We start from the raw sequence: 21,443 nt of genomic DNA, 5'->3' as shown, positions 1-21,443 counted from the left end.
TATCACGTCATTACGTAACAAAAACTAGACCACAATGTAGAAGCAGTGTGTGAAAAACTAAGCACAGCCCACGATTCCATTGCTTATAAAACCACCTTTAGCAGCAATAACTTGAAGTAGCGGTTTTCTATATTACTTCATCAGTCTCTCGCATCATTCTGGATGAATTTGGGAACTTACAGCATTGCATCACAGCTCAAGCTCCCCTAAGGTCCCAGCACAGCATCTGAATCAGGTTTTTTGATCTGATCTTGGGGTTAATTTCCTGGGACATCAAGTCCTGTGACGATTGGCAACTATTTTCAGTGTTTTCCATTTGTGAATAATCTTCCTCACTGTAGAATAATGGAGTTTAGATTGTTTGGAAATTACCTTATAACCCGCCCCACAGTTACTTCTTTAAGATGATTGCTGATGTTTTTCCTCCTTGACATTGTGTTAACACACACTGTAATGATCCAGGCCAAGAAACTGCCAAAAAAATTAAGCGCTCTCACACTTACTGATGATCAGTTAATCAGTCACCTGGCTGCTTTGTAATTATTTTTTCACACACTTCTTTATTTTGGCTTCGTTTTTGTTAAATAAATAATCAAACAGTGTAATATGTTGTGTTGTTGCTCACCTGCTAAGAACCAGATGCTCACTCTGCAGGTGGCAGACAAACAACTAGAAGTTTGCTAATTCTGCTGATCGATGCTTGAATGCAGGACATTTTTAAATCCTTAGTATCATACAGACACCTCCTCTCCATCGACGTAATACACAAGAATGTCGTGTTTGGAGTCCTACCAGGAGTGTATGCAGTAATACCATCAGCTGTACACTCCAACCATCAACCACCACACACCTATGCTACAGAGAGACAGATAGCTAGACACACATCTAGCATAACAAGTAGATGAGCTTTGATTATAATTCGAGGGATAAAACAAAATAAATAAATGTGAACCGCCCTAAACTGTACTTTTAACAAAGGGCTAAATGAAAAAAACCAAACAACGTTTCATAGGTTGAAAGAGCTTTCTGAACTGATTAATTGTACAGAACTAATAGCGAGAGAGAGAGAGAAATGTGGTTGTTATGGCAACCGGGAAGGCGCCTTTGAGCACTTGAAGGTGAGTTTGTGGAAAACAAGCACTGTTAAAGCTTGTTAAAGTTATTTTATCAGCCTCATTTCTGTTATAAGCTGGACTCTGCAAGTTATATAAAATATTTATTGACGTGGCATTTATTGAAGTGGCAGTACTCTAAAACAGAAATTTAATTATATAGCCGGTTTCTAAATAAGAATATAAGTAAGTTATAGTTAACTTAAACGAGCTAGCTTACATCGTTAGCCCAATAAGCTAACTGGAGCTACAATAATTTCAATTATTATCATAATAATGTCTGTAATATCAATTCCATATTTTGTTTTTATCTTTAAAGGACCCCATAGCGAGTTTCCAAAAATAATTTTTGTCTGACTTGCAGTTTAGCTGTTTTAAGAAGCCATGGTGTTCTTTAAGCATCAGTAGTAGTAAGCTATTTTCAGTGAAAAAGCTCTAAAAACCCACATTATACTCCCTGCCCAGCACTAAAGTGCAAGGCAGACAGCCTTGGACAGCCTGTTAATGAGAGTGGCTCATTTAGCAGTTAAATGGCTCCATATTTCCCTAAGGAGGCAGAAAAGACAGAGGAGAAGAAGAAAAAACATAAAACATAATGAATATTGGATTTATCGGGTGACTCCAAATTACTTTAATCTGAGTTGTCCTTGTAGAATTAATTATTCATGGCAGCAGTTCTGGATAACCTCAGAGAAGGAGGTGTGGTTTTTGGACCTTCTGGCATTAGTTTTGATGAAGAAGATGAGGAGGACTCTCCTGCAGTAAGCGCTGATTTTCACATTCACCAGCAGCACTCATTTAATGTTATATGGGAGTTATATGAGAGTTTGAGGGCAGTCAAACTTACATGTTTGCATGTCTGTTTTCCAGGTTTTACTGAGTGTTTTGGTCCAGCATGGGCAGGTGGGTCTCTGCTTCTATGACAGTCAGGACTCATCTTTACACTACATGCCGGACACGCCTGACAACCAAGAGCTCCACCTACTGGTCAGAGGTAAGCAATGCACCTGTATGAGGCAGGTATTGTAGAATGGATACACTTATCTCCACACAATAGTAAATTGTAAAACCCTCAGGGAGACTTACAGTATGTGTTAAAACAACACTTGTGTTGCCATAAAATCTCTTTTTTTCTTTGTTTTGCAGTCATTCAGGAGGTTAGTCCCCATGTAATTATCACCAGTGCAAAGCAGGAGCGCTCCATGACTCGCTTTTTGCAACAGCTAGGTGAGCTTTGGGAGATGATACTTATCTTACCATGAAAGAGGGAAAACAGAAAGACCTTTTAGACAGTTTCCTTTAGACGTGGTGTAGTACATGTAGTCTGGGTCAGAGGAATGAGGTTGAAGTATGTCTGACACTGAAACCAGCCTGTGTGGTAAGTCAGTGGTGCAGTTTTTAAACATCCTGTTCCCGGGGTGGCTGTGGCTCTACTAATTGGAAGGTCGTGGTTTGATCCCTGGCTCCTTAAGTATGCATGTCGAAGTATCCTTGGGCAAGACACCGAACCCATTACAATGTGAGTGTTGTGAGGCTTGCACTAAGAAAATACTTTGAGTGCTCAAATAAAGTAAAAAAGTGCTATATAAGTGCCAGCCATAACCAAAGTACCCCAAATGGCAAGCCAAACTTTCAAAGCACACTTGTATTCATATCTGTGGTAAACAGCCTCCATGTCATCTTTTGAATATTCTGTAAGAGGAAGGTATTTTTAATAACATATTTTTACAGTCACAACCTAGTACAACAGCTATTTTACATTCTTCTGTGGTTTACGCCACAGAAGAATGGATCCCCATCCCCAACAAATGTTATCCTGCTCTCTGTTAGTCAGACTCTTTGAAGTCTGCTAATGTAGTCGCACTGATGAAATTGCTTCTCAAAAAGAGGTCATCATGGTGAACAGAACAAAACCCAAAAATGTTTTCAGCAACCCAGATTTTCATTACTTCTTATTCCCGATAAACAAAAAGTATTCATCTATTTTCTGCTTGCAAAAATATAAACAAAACCAAGTGATTGGATTGATTCAGATCTAACAGCAAAAGCTGTCTAAAGTGAACCTTTTGATTAAATGACCTGAGTCAAATTAGTAGCCCCACTGCTCACCCTAGTGGTGAGTTTATCAAATAAATCTGCAATATGGCTTTTAGAATAGAAAATGTAAGTTTAATTCATTACCTTTACAGTTCTAATAATAAAGTCTGGTTGACATAAAATTCCCAGTCACAACATTTTTGAACTACTGATTAGTGTAATGTTTTATGTAGCCCTTACTGTGTTCACTAAAGTGACAACATTTTTTCTCTGTTGCTTCTCAGGTTCAAACCCACACTACAGACCAGAGGTGGTCACGTATCCATATGTTGACTTTGGTAAACACATTCTTGTAATACTCTCTTCCGCAATCATTTAGAAGAAATCTAGCATGAAATTGCACAGTTTTCCAGCTTCATTTTGTATCAATGTTGAAGGTCTGGAGGTCAGTAAGCAAAGGTTGCTCTCTGCCCATCTGCCTTTCCTCCCCGCCTGCATTTCCGAGAGAGACAAACTGTCCTACCTCTCCTCCTGTATCTCCTTTGACTCGTCCCTGATGGTGAGCCAGCTGTCTACATACAACATTATCCTATCCATCAGTCATGGTTCTGCAGGAGATGATCATTTTCGTGTGTGTGTGTGTGTGTACATCTGTGGGATAGCTGAGGGCAGTGGGTGCCCTGCTGAAATGTCTGGACAGGAGGAGAGTGGGAGTGGAGTTGGAAGACAGCAGTGTTGGAGTACCCATCCTGCAGTTTCACGCCTACACACTGTGAGACTTGCATAAATGTAGCACTCACACACACGCACACACAGAGAACTGTGATTACACATTATAATGAGAACCCTGAAACCATTTTTTCAGCGAAGTGCGAAATTTCATTGGCCTGTTTTTAGTCGGTCAGACGTGCTGCAGAAGCATGAATTTGTCCAACTGTGTTTTAATAGCACAAGTGCATCTCCTTCCTGCCTGTCTAGCAAACCAGAACAGCCTAACGCCATTCAGAAGTATTCATGAATAAAAAATGTTGCTTCTCTTTTTCTTCTCATTGTAGTAAAGGAATGGTGTACATTGACTCAGACACATACAGGTAAGTGTATAAACTGTCTTTGTCCTACATAGGCCCCTAAAAGCTAATACTGATCTCCTACAATTTTCATGAATTGTTTCTTGTAGAACAACTGAGCCTACCAAGCAACTGCTCAATTCAATTGAAATCAGGTTTACTTGTTTAGGAAACTTTTAGGAGTTTCTTTTGCTTTTTCTGTTCTGTTCTTTATCTGTTCTGACATTGTTTTACAGTTTTTGAAATTTCAGCTTTGTGTTGTGACTGTTTATCTTTTGTTGGTACTTTTGTTGTTTTGAATATATTTTATCCAAATTCAGCAAAACATGGAAACTCACTAAGGGCTTTATCATGGTATTAAGAGAGGAAACAAACAAACACAGGACACAGAAACAAATGTCAAAAACTGAAGCATAAAGAATTAAAAACCACGCACAATAGAACTATAACCTCAATGAGTTCACCCAATGAGTTCACACTGTACTCACATAGCCTCCAAAGTCTCTATATCTCAATCCAGTAGAGCACCTTGGAGATGTAATGAAAATGAATAATCACATTATGTGTAGCTTACAAATTTCCAGAAATTATGTGAGGCTGTCATCTCAATATGGACCAAAACCGCTAAGAAATGTTTTCAGCACTTTTTTAAATCTATGCCACAAAGAATTAGGGTAGATCTGAAGGGAAAAGTATAACTAATGAAGTAGCTGGTGAATCTAATATACACAAAAGGCTGATTGCACATTGGTACACAGGAAGAGTAGTCGATCAAAATGAAGCATAATAACAAAATAAGTAAGGAAGTGGAAAACAAGGTAGAAAAATGTGCAAACACACAGACAAGACAAAGGGAGGCAACAGTGGGGACACTCCTTCTTGGAAATACAAGAAGAAATAACAGTAAAATAAAAGTTCACCAACAACATTACAAGAAAACGGGACAATGACAGGTTTTATGTTTGTTCCAGTGTTCTGCAGATCTTCAAATCAGAACTCCACCCATCAGTCTACAAGCTGCATTCAGGAGAAAAGGAGGGACTCAGTCTCTATGGTATGTATAGTAGTTAGTGCATTATCACTCTTTCTTATCCAGTTGTGTTTACACCGAGTATTGTGTGTGTGTCACAGGGATCCTGAACCGCTGCAAGTGCAAGTTTGGCTCCAAACTGTTACGGTAAGAAAGTACAATTACACACATACACAGTAAGTTATTGATCGTCTTTGAATAATATAAAGGTAGTTTTGGCTTGCAGCATAATAAGCAAAATTAAATGTCCTAGCAGCAAATAAAAAGATGATTTAATTAGCAAATAAATTTGTGAAAAAAATCCTACACAGTTACAAACACTATCATAGCAACAAACAATAAACAGTCGAGTTTCTTTCATGTATTTTTACAAACAAACCGTAGTGCTGAAGTTCTGCAAGATATGAAATTTGAGTTTGTATAAAGCAGATTTTATTTATAGACAAGATGCACCGTTTGTTTTTTTACTAGTATAATAATGCTGTATTTTTGTAGTATTGAATGTTGATGGTAAAACACCCCTATTTTCAGGTAATTTTGCATTTCATCAACAAACTGTGGTTTCTTGAGGGTTGCTTGTTTGTACTACTACTGTGGCATCGTGTCTTCTGTCAGTCAGTGGTTTCTGCAGCCTACACAGGACCTGAAAGTGTTAAAAAGGAGGCAGGAAGTGATACGTTTCTTCACGTCTCCTCAGAACTCAGACTCCCTGAGAACCCTGCAGTCATCGCTACGCAACATCAGAAACATACCTGTAACCTGTCTATCATTTCTCACTTAATTACACCCTTACCTACAGATTCATCACCTAACCACTGATATGACAACTACCTAAATCCAGTTTGTGTCTGTGTGCTGTAGACTCTTCTAAGGCGGATGACTCTCTCTCTCACCAAAGTTACTGACTGGCAGAGCCTCTACAAGGTTGGAGCTACAGGACAGTTTTACTAAGCACACCTTTTCCATGTGACAGGTTCTGTTAAATGTTCAACAAAGTGTGTGTTTGTCAGACGGTGTACAGTGCAGTGTGTATCAGGGACACAGCGCGTCACCTGCCTCAGTCCATTCAGCTGTTTCGTGATATCAGTGAAGGGTTCTCTGATGATCTCAACTATATCACCTCCCTCATCAGCAGAGTTGTGAGTTCCTCCATAAAATCACACCTATTGTCTTAATCACATTTGGCGCCTTTGTTAAGTGTTAATAGACTTCTGATGTGTGATGTAGGTGGATTTTGAAGCCAGCTTGGCAGACAACCGCTTCACAGTCAAACCGAATGTGGATCCTGCCATTGATGAGAGTAAATACCTGTTTTAGGTGTAAGCCCATGTGAACTTTGTATGACTGTTGACCTAAACCCATAATTACACTCTCCCTCTTCCAGAGAAGAGGAGGATGATGGGGCTGTCTGACTTCCTGACGGATGTTGCCAGAAGAGAACTTGAACACCTGGATGCTCGAATCCCATCCTGCTGTGTCATCTACATCCCTGTGGTCCAAGATTTAATTCTGGCACACACAATGCTTTCTCAATTTTTTATTTTTTTTATTTTTTTTTTACAAACTCATCTGTCTGCAGTATTTCAAAAAAGTATTTCCCCCTTCCTGACTTCTTATTTCAGATGATTAAACAAATTTTAGTGTTAGACAAAGATAAACAGTAAATGCATAACACAATTTTAAAATGATGCTTTCATTTATTAAAGGAACAAACCTACCAGGCTCTGTGAAAAAGTAATTGCCCCCTAAATCTAATAACTGGTTGTGGCGCCCTTGACAGCAAGAACTGAATTCAAATGGTTGCATTAACTGACAGTGAGTCTTTCACATCACTGTGGGGTAATTTTGGCCAACTCTTCTTTGCTAAATTATGTTAATTCAGTCACATTGGAGGGTTTTTGCAAAGCACCATTACACTACTACCAACATGTTCGACTCTTGGTCTGATGTTTTCTTTTACTGAAATACTGTTTTAGTTTCACCCTAGATGTAACGGGACTAAAAACTTCTAAAAAGTTCGCTTTTTTTCTCGTCAGTCCACAGAATATTTTTCCAAAAGTCTCTGGGATTATCAAGATGTTTTCTGACAAATGTGAGATGAGCCTTTGTGTTGAATCATGAATGTAACTGAGGCAAGTGAGTAGATGTTGTTCTGGGTTCTTTTGTGACATCCTGGAAGAGTCGTTGATGCGCTCTTGAAGTAATTTTGGTAGGGCGGCCACTCCTAGAAAGGTTTAGCACTCTTAATTTGTGGTTAATGCCTCTCACTGGTTCACAGGAGTCCTAAAGCCTTAGAAATCGCTTTGTAACCCTTTCCAGACAGATAGACATCAATGACTTTGTTTCTCAGCTGTTTCTTTAGATTTTGGTGTGGTGTGTTGCTTTATGAGATCTTTTAGCCTACTTCACTTTGTCAAACACATTCTATTTTAGTGATTTCTTTAGTCAGCAGGTCTAATTTTGTATTTATTGACATTAACTTTGTCTAATATTAAAATTTGTCTGATGATCTGAAACATGTAACTGTGAAAAATATGGGGAAAAAACCCCTAAGAAATCAAGAAAGGGGCAGATGCTCTTTCACAGCACTGTATACTGCAGTATTTCTTTGATTTATTGATGATCAGATATTGAAGAGATTGTTACTCTGGACCATCCGTATATATCTTAGTACCTTTTATGTGTGAAACTCTCTGTACAGATTGGATTCTTGCTGTCTGTGCCTCGACTGCCTAATATGGTAGAGAAAAAGGATTTTGAGATGGAGGGACTTGATTTTTTGGTATGTTCATGATTGTATCTAACGATTACATTGTTTACACACTTCTGTGGTGTTTATTCCATATATACAATATATGTTTTTTTCTATATGTCTGTGTGTGGGCTAGTTTCTTTCAGACAACCGGCTCCACTACCGCAGCCAGAGAACCAGGGAGCTCAACGAGTTCCTCGGAGACTTGCACTGCGACATTAGAGGTCTTTTACTTTCACCCACAAAACAGTCACATCACAGGCGTGTTTCTGACATTTTTATGAGGGAAAAACTGTGCAATTCTCAAGATACTACCTTGATCACAAACCTCCTGTTTGTCAGACATGGAGATGGCAGTCATGGCACATTTGCAGAGCGCAGTCCTTGAAAGGAGCGATTCCCTCTTTAAGGTTCGTGTTCATCACTGCAGATTCCAGGGTTTAACACATGACTCCCACTCTGTTTAAAAGATTGCTGGCATCAAAGTGATGCTTTTGATGTGTGTAGGTGGGTTTTGTTGTGATTAACTGTGTGCTTCCTCTGGTTGGATTGAGTTGTTTACTTTGATTATGAAACAGACTCTGATCCCATTACAAGTTATTTTTTAACTGCTGTGATACTTGTCTATTGATGTATGAGTGCTGCACTATGTGACTGCAGCTATTCTAAACAATATTATTTTTGAGGGAACAATGAACATAGAGAAAAAATGTATTTGTGGTCAAAATGTAACCCTAAAAACTTTTAATAATATTGCAACTTAAAAGATTTAAAAGAAATAATTTAAAAGAAATACTGAGTTCAATAAAGAGGAGTAACACAGTCTGCTTCTTTGTTGACTACATCTTTGTTGACTATATCGACAGAGAAGACTGTAGGTAGGAAGGAAGGTCTGTTGGATTCTAACAGCTCTTCTGTTCAGGATATTAAAGGCGTTTAATCTTTACATTCTATAGGTTCTTGATCTCGCTGCTGAGCTAGACTGTCTGATGGCGATGAGCAGCGCCTCCCAGGAGTACAATTACACCTCGCCCAAGCTAGCCAGCAACAGGAAGATAACGATCACACAGGGCAGGCAAGCGCTGACACACAAGAGGAAAAATTGTTACTGCGGTACAAGGGTGTACTTTTTTGTATTTACTGTTTTTTTGTTTGTTTGTTTTGGGGGGGCTTGTTTTTGTCCAGGCACCCACTGTTGGAGCTGTGCTCTCCTGTGTTTGTGGCCAACTCCTTCCACAGCTCTGAGTCTGAGGGCAGAGTCAAAATAATCACCGGACCCAACTCATCCGGAAAGAGCATCTACCTCAAACAGGTAGGGCTGTCTGTTTATGACAAGTACAAAGAAATCTAATACTAATACTAATCATTTCAAAAACATACAGAATAATCAACTTACTCATTTTTTGTGTCAGCTGCTGCATCACCAACACTTTTAACGTGTCTGTACACCACTGTGTTCTTGCCTAAGTCAGCTATCTCTTTACCGGCTGATGTTCTGTGTACATTCTCATCCAAGTCATGGTAGTCTTAACCGCCTGACTTTGGAAGTCATCCTGATCGTGGAACCACTCTGTCATTATGTGAGTTGTTGTGGTCAGAAGGTGAGTCAGAGACTCTCAGGATGAACTCAAAGGTGACAACACCACAAGGTCTTGAAAACTTGGGACTTGCCAACAGCTGAAGGAGCTTTTTGGATGAGAGGTCAAATATCTCAGGCGCCTATTTTTTGGTGGTTTTAGGGCTGTTTGCGCATGTCTCCCTCCCCTTACCCACAACTAGTTGCAAATGATAGCTTCCCCTCCCTGACCCTGGTGCTGCCAGATATTTCTTCCTGTTAAAAGGGAGTTTTTCCTTTCCACTGTCACCAAGTGCTTGCTCACAGGGATCATCTGACTGCTGGGGTTTTTTCTCTTTTACCTTACAATAAAAAGCCCCTTGAGGCAAATGTTGTTGTGATTTGGAACTATATAAATAAAAATGAATTGAACTAACCTGAATTTTATTTTGTTCTTCTTGTGTGATCCCAAGTGACGAGCTTCTATGAGCCAAATAGCCAAAAAAGATGACATTCAAAAGACAAAAAAATAATCAGCATTATTGCACATAATTTGCCTTTTTGTCTCAGCAGCTGCATTTGCACTTTAGAAAAGATCCACAACATTTATCTATTTCCGTTCCACACTATTTTTACTTTATTAGTTATTTAATCAGGCATCGCTCCGAAATTTACAACCTCATCAGAAAAATATTTAGATTTCCATAATAACAAAGAGACACCTCAGTTTTTGAAACTTAACACTTAACTTAACCTGCTTTCTGTTTTGATTTTGGCAGGTGGGTCTGATTGTGTTCATGGCTCTGATTGGCTCAGACGTGCCTGCAAAGGAGGCAGAGATTGGTCTAGTGGACGGGATCTTTACGTGCATGCAGAGCAGAGAGTCCGTGTCTGTGGGCCTTAGCACCTTCATGATAGACCTCAACCAGGTATCTCATGCACACACAAAAACACAGAAATTTCATGATCACAAGCAGCTCCCACTGTGTGTGTGTAGGTGTACAAATGAAATATATGAACTTTCATCACTGCTCTTCTCATGCTCCACTCCCACTCTCCACCTGTCAATTTTTTTAAGCAACCACTGCCTACAGCAATGAGACACACACACACACACAACCAATAAAACGCAAAGTGTAGTCTAACAGTTTGCATCTCTTTTCTCTAGATGGCACAGGCTCTTAACAGCAGTACTGGCAACTCGCTAGTCCTCATCGATGAATTCGGAAAAGGAACTAACACAGTAAGAACAGACTGTCCCAGCACTTCGTGAATTGAACACATATGCACAAGCGTAAAAGGGGAAACACTATGTCATTAATGTTACACACCTGAAACCAGTCACAAGTTTAGAGCTGCAGCACAAACAGACTCTGGGTTCAGCCAAACATGTGTCACCTATTAGCAAGAAAATAGCAGCAGCTGTGTGGACCTACAGACTTAGAAGTGTTATTTTGCACCTTCTACGGGCAGTTTTGAAACTTTGTATGTGCATACATACACACATACTTATACACACAAAGCATTTTAATCCATCTCTGTGTACCATGTTGTACTGAGGAGGGATGAGAAACTCCAGTTATGTTCTAGAGAGTAAACAGGTGTGAGAGGCAGAAACCAACAGAAAGAACGAGCAAAATATCAGTGTAGGATAACTTCCATCTTAATCCAGTTAACATGTGTGTATAATAAAAAATTTTATTATTACAATGTGAAAACAATTTGATAATTTGAAGTATTAGTCACTATAATGGACTAAATCTGCAGCTCCCCTCAGTTGCCTCAGAGCTTTGTAATGAGCTTCAGTGGATCGTTAAGCTTTTCTGTCTCCGTTCACTTTCACTGCTCTAACTTTGCTGCACACTAACTAATAAACACCACAGAGGGGCACTGGACAGCTACACACACAGAAATGTGAATTTAAAAAGAGGAAATATTGACTATTATCTTGAATATAGCTAATGTCACTATGAAACTGCTGGATTTGTCAGTTTTGTAACCATGGTTCTTTCTCTGGTTTGGCCAAAAACTTTTCAAAAAATCAGAAAAAAGAAACTGAAGTCTCCCTCCTGATAACATGCATGCAAAGACTGGGTGATGCCTGACTTTCCCAGTGTACTTTTGTCTTTTTGCTGCACATGGTTGGAAAAAGACAGAATTTCCAGTGAACAGATCTACATCTGCTGATCTTATCTGCTACTGCGGTTACTTTACTGCTTTGTAATTGTTTCAGGTATCCAAACATGGATATAAACATTCCTGTGTGCACCAATAAATACATTCCTGCACATCTTTCAGTTGTACATCCATGATATGAATTTCCTATGGGTGCACTGGAATCATAGAGAAATACATTCGAGTCATGGTTTTTCACTCTCTATCTGCATTTAATTATTAGTTGTTATTATTAATCTCTGGCTCTGTTGAACATTGTTAGTATATTCAAGTAGACTGTGGCATTTTAATGTCAGTTGGTATCAAGGAGCTCAAAGCGTGCCAGTAAATAATCCCCCATACAATTACACCTCCAGCAGCAGCCTGAACCACTGATACAAGGCAGAATGGATTCATGCTTTTATGTTATTTATGCTTCTGACCTTACTTTCCAAATGCTGCAGGAGAAACCGAGACTCATCACACCAGAGAATTTTCAAATTTTCAGTTGTCCAACTTCGGTGAGCCTGTGTGAATTGTAGCCTCAGTTTAATGTTAACATACAGGACAGCTATATGTTAATTTTTCATTTTCAGACCATTTCAGACTAATCACCTGTCTTCCTCATTCTGATACTCAGTTTGAATTTCAGCAGGTCTTCTTGACCATGTCTACATGTGATTGGCTGATTACATATTTGCATTAACAAGTAGATGAACAGGTGTACCTGTACGATATTTAATATGGTTGGATGATTAAAAGCAGTAAAAGAGATTAGCATTAGGTAAACTGACATTTTTTACTAACACCTTGAACAAAGAGCAAGGAGGGCATCTGGTGGGTGGACTATTTACATCCACAAATTTAAAACTGAGGTCCCGTTTTTTTCCTGACAGCATCCCACTATCACTAAAAATATTATTAAATCCTAGTTGTCGCTGTGCAGGTGGACGGACTGTCCTTGCTGGCTGCATCGATCTCTTACTGGCTGGGGAAGGCCCTGGGGGATGTTCCTCACGTTCTGGTGGCTACTAACTTCCACAGTGTGGTGCAGCTGAGTTTGTTACCATCCTCGGCCCTGCTGTCTCTTCTGGTACTGAGAAACTTTGAGAGTGATTAAAAAAAACTTCTGTAAAGTTTAAAAATGGTAAACTAAATTGCTACAGAAAAATGTTTACAACGGAAACATCCAAATGACCAATTAGGTAATAAGATTTGTTTTACCCCATTTCACAAGTATGACTAATAATTTGGGTGTATGTGTGCGTCTGGTATGTGTGTTTGTGTGTGTTAGACCCTAGAGACAGCAGTGGACGGAGATGAGTTGGTGTTTTTGTACCAACTAAAGGAAGGGATCTGCCAGTCCAGCTATGCTGCCAACATTGCTACACTGGCGGGCCTGCCAACTTCCCTTGTACAGAGAGCAGTGGAGGTAAACACACACACACACACGCACACATACAGAAATAGGCTGACAGACTGACTGATTTTTGTGTTTGTTAAGGTGTCTGAGCTGTACAGGGCAGGAAGGCCCATTAAACGCACTGAAAAAGCATCCTTGGAAGAAGAGACAAAGAGGTTTGCTAAACTTAAGCAACACAAAGTTACACACAGTTAAAAGCAGTGTGTGAAATGTTTCTGTTTGTGGGCAACAGGTGCCAGTTTGTTGTGGAGAAGTTCCTTAGCTTGAACCTGGAGGACAAAGATTTGGATGTGCAGAGGTTCTTGAAGGAAGAGCTCCTGCCCTCTGCTGGAGATCTATTGAACCGCAGCTGAATGCTTCAGGCTTTGCTGCAAACACGCTTCCGTTCATTCATTCGTAAATGTTTTGGGTTGGTGTTGGAAGAACGCCGGGGCAAAATACATAGTGACACAACCTTTATTGCAAGAAACACTGCAAAAAAACCCCAAAACAAAACAAAAAAGCAGCACAGTTTTTTATGTTTAAGTACCATATTCACACTTAAAAAATATGAACTGTAACGCCAAAAAGGGTTTCTGTAATATATAATAAATGATCTTTTATGCTATAACCATCCAACGTCTTCTTAGTCATTCATAAAAAAGTTCTGTAAATCTGGCGGTTTTTCTTCACCATATGGTTGAAGTCCTTTCAGCATCACTTCACACAGTCTGTAATAAATAATAAACAAGTTCTACTTTATTATGATGATGCTGATTCTTCAGTAAACCAGGTAGTTAGAGCCACTGTGATATACATCAGTGCGCAGATGGAAAGTTTGCTCGCTGAGTTGCAGAAGGGCGTGTCGCAACAGTGTTTGGTCATCGCAAAGATGGTGTTGTTTGGAAAGATCTCAAAGGTCGTCTCCACCTCGCACTCCTCTGCCTGGGTACACCCCAGCATCTTTATATCCAAAGCATCAGCTGGGGAGTAGCATAGAGTCATGATCAGTGTGTATTTTATAACCAATAACCTTCACATCTTTTCTCATATTTGTCATATATTATTTGGTAAACACACACCTGCCCCTCCCCCGGCCTGTGTAGCAGCGCTCCCCCAAGATTGCATTTGGTTTCGGTCGTGTAGCAGGCATCCCAGAAGCCTAAATCACAGCGGAAGCACTCCAGATGCTCCTCCTCTGCTTCGAATGCCACCGAGTCCATTAGCTGCTCTACCTGCTCCTTTTCCTCACCTGAGCCCAAAGAATAACACTGAATGCACAATGAGTTTTACTGAACATGCTGCTAAAGGAGATTCATCTGAACAACTAAACAGGGAAATGTGTCCATTATGGACACAGTTGACGAAGATGACGAGGGTTTTTTCTGCATGCCAAATATTTTGGCCTCCCACCATTGAAAAATCATCAGGGCTTAATGATAAAAATATGTACTTTTTTTCAAATTTGGGATCAATTTTTTTGAGTTGAAACACATTTTAAAACAGCCAAAAATAAGAGGAAAATGCAAAGACCTTAATTACATGCCAACCAACCAAAGGTCTATGAATGTGGCTGATACAGGAAATGCAGATTTATTATGCTTTATTTAAATTTGTATAAGCAGATAAGCACCATTGCTGGTAACCAGGACACTGAACATAATCAGGTAACAGTCAAGAGAAAGACTCAAATACAACTAAGAACAGAAAAAATGAAGTTATAAACAGGCTAAAGTCAATAAAATACTTTGGGTTTCTCAGTTTTTATGTAATAGCCTTTTTGGCACATTAATATTCAGGGTTGCTGGATGTGTGAAATACTGCAGGACTGTTACAGGATATCAAGCCAAACTCATGGCCAGCAAACTGCTGAGCACTTGAGCATCTCAGAAATGCTTTGTTTATTCTGCAGCAGTCTGGAATTTGTTTCTTGAGTGCGTTATTCAGGGAGTGCTCCAAGTCATAGGCCAGCATCATGTTTGTATTAACCGCACAGATACTGGGATTAATGGAAAACTTCAGCAGGGGAACATAATGCAGGCAGGGGACAATACCTCAGTTATTCCTACTGTGATGTACTCTTGGAGCCCTCAGAATCATGCCACTAGTTTTACAAGATTTTCTTAGTGTCTTAAAACAAAACTGAAGATTGTTAATAAGCTTATCATCAGGGTCCTGTTTTATTCTAAAGATCACCTTTGAGGAGACAACAGCATATCATGATACAGAGAGCTTTGGTTGCCAAATGGCTGACTTTAGTGCTGCGATTGGCTGCTGTCGGCAAAAGGGACTAATCTCTTCCTCAGAGTAATCGGATGCATTTTGGTGAGACAATCCTTATCCCCTGTCATCTTGTTAACCCGGTGCCAGCTCGGGTGAATGAGCAAAACAAAAGAGTACCGAGGTGGGGGGTCATTATGAGGAAGGGCCAGGCTTACTTTTTATAACCTAAGGTCCAAAGTCCACTCTTATTCAACAGTTTAAGGGGTAACGCCTGTCTAATACAGTGCAACACAGCCCTATAATAAGTTTTTCCTTAGTGCACATTATAATAGACTTTTTTTTGAGGTCATGGTTTCACTTGAAGGTAATTTTGGAGGATTTTAACCAAACTCTCATGCTGCTACATTGTGCAGTGGGTCTCTTTAGGTCTCGACCTCTCTAAAACCGTTTTAACAAAGGTTGATCACTAAAGTCTTCATGATGGGAGGATTTATTGTAGAGTTGTGACTATTTTATGAAGTCACAAACATTTGTATTTCTATCTTGCCTTACACTGCAGCAGACTGAATACAGTTCAGTTTTCCACCAGTTTGAAGCAGTCGTCTTACACTATGGGAATCTGGGGCAGTTTGTGTGATGCTTTATCAGGCTAGTTTATTTAGTAATAAAATAATGTGCAGATTAATCAGCAATGAAAATACTTTTTAGTTACAGACCAAATGTATCACAGGACAGCTTATTAGGTGATCTCAACATTATTGATATGATATAAATTAATGCAGTCATTAAAGCCAGTGAGAATCTGACAAGCTATCAGTCAAAAACACAAATACTTTTTAGGGTCAGCTGTTGGACTCTTAAGTGAAATATAAAGAAAATGTCCTTAAAAAGCATTAGAGCACTAAAAATAACACCTGCTATAGACTCGGGTACTCTGTCAGCTTACCTTGAGCAGGTGTGAGAATCATGATGGCAAAAACACACAATATGACGCCTTTCATTTTGAGTGGGATGCTTCCTCCACCGACTCCACCATGAGGACTGCTGAGGTGGCCGGAGGGTGGAGGGAATTGGATTAGTAAGGAAAGCACCTGTCACCTGCGCGACACCAATCACAGCTGCTAGAAGGGTGCTGACGATCAAACAAGTGACGTTTCTGGGAATAACTGCAGAGATGTGCACTGAAACCTGCAGTGGAGAAGGAGTTTACATCTCCTAAAATGTCACAAAATGGCATTTTGTTTTTTGGCAGTTTTTCAAGAGAAAATACAGCATCAGTGTCACAAATATAACCAAGAAGGTGACACGTGCCTTTGTTTCTAATGAGCAAATTACTTCAAAGGTTAAGATTCCTCCACATGGGTAAAAAACGTGTTCCTGATTTATAACAAAGATTTCTGAGCTGAGCTGAGCTGAGCCCGCCTTTCTGTTTTGATGTTTTGTTACTTTTGAAGTTCCTCAGTAACGGAAATCATTTCACCAACAGAGAAACGGTGATCAGAGCTTCTCTCGCGTGTTAAGGAGCAGAGAAATTGCATGAACCTGAGTCAGCGCAGGGTTAAGCAGCTTATAGCCACCCGTCCGTCTGCTCAGATATGTATCAATGCACACACACACACACACACACACACACACACGCTGGCCTCTCAGAGGAGTGCATTCGATTCAGCTATATTCTCAATGCAGCATTAAGATCTGTGCAGCTGACTTATGTAACACGTGCCCCACACACACACACACAGCGACACACAGAAATACACATGAGAAGATTTATTAAATTGTGTGGTGCTGCAGTGTTTGTATACACATAAATCTGCTGAAGGGATTCCCCCTGTCCTGTGAATCAATCCCTCTGTATATGCAACATTTATCTGAACAGACTTACTTGTGTAATTAACTCAGTTACATGACTCACTGCAACAATTCTTAGCATCAAACTTTCTTTTTTAAAAAGAAAGGCTCCAGATGCTGAATTATAAAAGTTTGTTGCCTTACTTTGGATCATGTGATAGTAAATGTAATGTCCTGAAGGCATCTGACAACTTTATGACTCGTATGGAAGATGTAATTTGTGGTGCTTTATTGGATTATGCACACACGCTGCTGTTATTTAGCCTCCTCTCTCTGATTCAGATGGACAAGCAGAAGTAGCACCTGATGTGTAGTGTAACACAATACAAACTCCATTGCACCACAAACTGCAGGCTCCCAAAATCACAATGCGGTCGAATAAAAAGCTCTGAATAAAAACATTTGCAGGGGGAAGGATTTATTGCAACACTGTTGTGTGCTTGGTTTACTTAAAATTGAAAACCAAAAACCAAAAAAAACAACAACAAACTGGCAGTCGAGTGCAACATGACAATGTGCAGATAAAATGGTAATAAAAGTTGGAAGTTACAGCTCTACAGTGCATCGTCTTTCCCTCCAAATGTAAACACATCGGATCATCTCACGCGCCGCAAAGCACTCGCGCAGCCGACATGTGAGAAGAGAGCGAACACAGAGCTGCTTTTCTGAGAGGCATGAGTGCGAAGGAGGCTGCTTGCAGCATGTTGCAAGATTCAGACACGTCCCTCCCCCACCCCCGACCACCACCACCACCGGCTCATCTCTGCAGCTGAAATATACATCCAGCATACTGTACCTACACAAAAGCCCTCCAGTGAGTCTGTCTGTGTGTGTGACACACAGATGGGTGCTGGTTTTAAGTGAGTGAAATGTGTGGCTGCAAATTACTGTACACTGCTCAGACTTCGGTCGTCGCCTGGATCCCATCATGGGCCGAAACAAGGAAATACTCAGCAGTCCTACAGCACCTATAAAACCCTTCACACTGATCCCCAGTGTAATTAAAGACTGGAGGAGAAAATGCTGGCGATAATTAAAATGAAACCCCCTCCTCTTCCTCCTCCTCCTCTTTCCCTGTTCAAACATTCTCACTTTGGCTTAATTGTAGCTGCTAACATTTCCCTCTGCATTGTTTTGCCCTATTTTTTTCGCCACTTCTCGGCTTTTGCGGGAGCCAAGGATGGAGACGGAGGATGGAGTATTTGAATAAAGCGTGGGAATCGGATGATGACAAGAGAGGAGATGAAAGGTCGTGATGGGTGGGAGAGGGAGGCTTCAATTACTCCACTCGCAGGACTTGTTTTTCTCACTTAAGCCACGTCAGGAATAACTCATAACAGCCTCACCAGATTTTTTTTTGTGTCTTTTTTGTGTCAAGTTGTTGCTCTTTTTCTTTCCATAGAGCCTGTGATTGAAAGTCTTTAAGATCTCGCCTCGCCGCGGCTGAGAAAAAGGAAAAAACTGAGCAGCTGACTGTAGGAATTTAAAAAGAAATGTTGAATTACAGTTAAAAAAAAAAAAAGAAAGATCCTGCATGTGTGCAGAGCACCAGCTGGTATTTATAGAGTGGCTGTAGGTGTCGAGTGAGAGGAGTGTGGCCTTATGTGCTTCTCTTGTTTGTACCAAGACACAATTTCCTCAGATAAAGAGCAGATTACACTTATGTATGAGATAAGATAAAGACTTATTTGAGACCTAATCTGGCTCATCCTCTTTTACTGAACCTCTCCAGCAAGCAAATGTAGACCTCTGCAGAGAAGCAGAAGGAGGGAGAGGGGAGAGGAGACGGAGTCCATCTCCCAGTATGGCACCCAAATAACTTTTCAGCAAACCTCCTCACGTCCTAATATGGTCAATCCAGTGGTGGCTTTAGGGATTTTTGGGCACGGTTGAGTTCAAAGACAACAAGATGGTGAGTTGACATCAAACAGCACAGCTCCAATCTTTCAAATGTGGGTGAGTCAGAGAGCGATGTAGGACAAAAACACCCTTCACAGACAGTGACTCAGAGCAACAGCGCCATTCGGAGGCACTATAACATACCCCAAAAACATTTCATCTGTTTATTGAGGAGTGCATAGTCTTGTGTATCTGCACGTGAAACCTTTAAGTCTGTCTCATCATGCATATTTCATGAGACAGTGGAAGAGGGGGGGCAGCATGGGGTTCAGAGTTGAGGTGGCACAGAAGGGTCTGTCCGTACGTTGAAGTTGATTTCACTAGAGTTGCAGGAGTCTGAGAAGACGGGGGAGTGAGAGATGGACAGGCAGGGGGAGGGAGGGTGAGGAGTTGGCTCCTGGTGGTGCAGAACTCGGGCCAGCAGGGTTGACCTTCCCTCCTTCTCCTCCTCATTTCTGTCTTCATCCTCTTTATCTTTACCTTGTGCATCCGGAGGAGGTGGCTCTGAGGCTCTGCTGCTAATGCTGTGTCTGTTCAAATGAGGAAGAGGAGGGTCTGAGAGGGGGAGTATGTGGGCTGGAGCGGCCCAGGTCCCCTGTTCTCCTTCTTTACACTCCCACTGCTCTTGGCACCCGAAGCTGGGTTGCTCCTGGGAATCCTCACAAAAGCTTCCTCCCTTCAGATCCTCCAGGTCGTCGGGTTTCTCTCGCCTGCGGACTTCACGGTCCCGGTTCTCGTACAGCAGCGTGGCGGCGCAGATGAAGATGAAGAGGCCAACTCCCATGACCACGGGGCCAGCCAGTTTCATCCTGTCCACGGGGGTGGTGCCGCGCCGCCCCACGGGCTTCGGTTCTGCAGAGACGTAGCCCGCCACTGCTACACTCATCCCACCAGCACCACCATTACGCCCAGCAGGAGCCACCAACCTGGGGCAGAAGCCAGGGGCAGTTTGGTTTGGAGGGCTTTGCTTTTCCTCAGGTGTCTGTGGCACTCCGGGGGGCAGGCAGGTGAGGAGTGGGAAGAGTGGGAAGAGGCAGGGCTGCAGACTGGAGTGTCAGCTGTCATCGTCTGGATTCAGACTGAGAGGAGAGGAGAGAGGCATCAGAAAATAAAGGAATGAAACATGAAAGCGCTGGATGCAGCATCAGCGGGAGAGCGCTGGAGCTGTTGGGGAGAAGACAATTTAGCCTGCACCGCACACAACAGGAAATAGCTGCTTTAATAAGACATGTGGCTCAGTTAATGAGATGCCAAGCCTTCCGCAGCTCCGCTGGTGTCTCTGAGGAGCTCATGAACCACCACCATCAATGACTGACCCCGTTCAAGACCTTATGATTTCACTTCACGATCTCACTGCGGCTAAAAAACAAACTGGAGTTACATCCCTGCGCTAACTGCTCCAACTGAACTCATAATTTATTCCTCCCCCCGACTCTGCCCGAGGCAAGTGGACCTAACCGGGGGATCCGAACGCAGATGATCAAGTTTGCTTTTACGCATCCGTGTTAAACAGAATATTTTGAGTCATTTTGCTCGACAGCACTGTTGCTCACTACACCAATCCACTTCCTGCTGTTTTAACGCAGTGTGTGTGCAGTCGGAGTGGGTACTTGCCTTGTTTTGGACGTAAATCCGAAGCAGAAACTGGCTCCTCGGCATTATCAAAATAAATAGCGCTGACTTATTCCTCCCACTCCTCCACTTTGATCCGGAGGATTCCGCACTTTAACCCAATTCCTCCTCACATGAAGACCTTTTTCATCCATGGATTGACTGCGCGTGCCGCGCGGAAACGGAGCCTGAAACGAGGCTTTTATAGTAAAATAAGAGTCTTGATAAAAGTGGTGCAAAGCTGCTCTGCCTCTCCGTCTCTGCGCTGCTTGTGCGTCTGTGCAGCCTGTGTTCCGATATGTGTGTGTGCGTGTGTGTGTGTGTGTGAAGAGGAGGGGTCGTGGGAATCTCTGGCTGGTCCAGGCCAGTCCCACGGTAAACCCGGTTATTTATTCTCTGCGATCATCACCACCCATCAAGAAGTTTTTCAAAGCGGAATATGTAAGTGCATAAAATACAAAAATTGCAGAAACGTACCCTCCCATAATAAAACGAGCACATATATATAGATGGAAAGAGAGAGACATTTTTTTTAAATAGATATTTTTGTTCTAGGTGGGATTTTCTTGTTAAGTAGCCCCTGGAAAAATGTGTCTGTCTATATACAGCTGGGCCCATCATTTTTAGGACAAGGACACGTTTTTTGTAGTTTTCCTTCTGCACACCACTACTCTATATTTTACATCAAACATGTGACTGAAGCGCTGACGTTCTGCTTTAATTCAAGCAGGGGTTTTTTGTTTGTTTGTT

General features: G+C 41.3%; 1 protein-coding gene across 4 annotated transcripts; it reads left to right on the top strand.

The window, feature by feature from the left end:
• Positions 1-990: 990 nt before the first annotated feature.
• msh5 (mutS homolog 5) lies at positions 991-13,745 on the top strand. Of its 4 annotated transcripts, none has more exons than XM_003450944.5 (26): positions 1,006-1,118; positions 1,766-1,873; positions 1,983-2,106; positions 2,259-2,339; positions 3,434-3,487; positions 3,587-3,708; positions 3,812-3,921; positions 4,205-4,240; positions 5,188-5,270; positions 5,348-5,393; positions 5,862-6,000; positions 6,108-6,170; positions 6,257-6,385; positions 6,474-6,546; positions 6,631-6,740; positions 7,948-8,028; positions 8,135-8,222; positions 8,341-8,408; positions 8,955-9,073; positions 9,184-9,310; positions 10,333-10,482; positions 10,722-10,796; positions 12,654-12,800; positions 13,002-13,139; positions 13,212-13,285; positions 13,363-13,745. In XM_003450944.5, the coding sequence occupies exons 2-26, from the start codon at positions 1,778-1,780 to the stop codon at positions 13,481-13,483; spliced, it is 2,454 nt and encodes an 817-aa protein (XP_003450992.1). In that variant the 5' UTR covers positions 1,006-1,118; positions 1,766-1,777; the 3' UTR covers positions 13,484-13,745. The 4 variants fall into 4 exon arrangements, with proteins under 4 accessions (XP_005472778.1, XP_003450992.1, XP_005472776.1 ...); XM_005472719.4 differs by having other exon boundaries at positions 6,631-6,758; XM_025911681.1 differs by lacking the exon at positions 1,006-1,118 and having other exon boundaries at positions 1,229-1,873; positions 6,631-6,758.
• Positions 13,746-21,443: the final 7,698 nt, after the last annotated feature.

Source organism: Oreochromis niloticus, linkage group LG11, assembly GCF_001858045.2.
Source record: "Oreochromis niloticus isolate F11D_XX linkage group LG11, O_niloticus_UMD_NMBU, whole genome shotgun sequence".
Taxonomy (NCBI): Eukaryota; Metazoa; Chordata; class Actinopteri; order Cichliformes; family Cichlidae; genus Oreochromis; species Oreochromis niloticus.
This window is presented reverse-complemented; position numbering and strand designations above follow the sequence as displayed.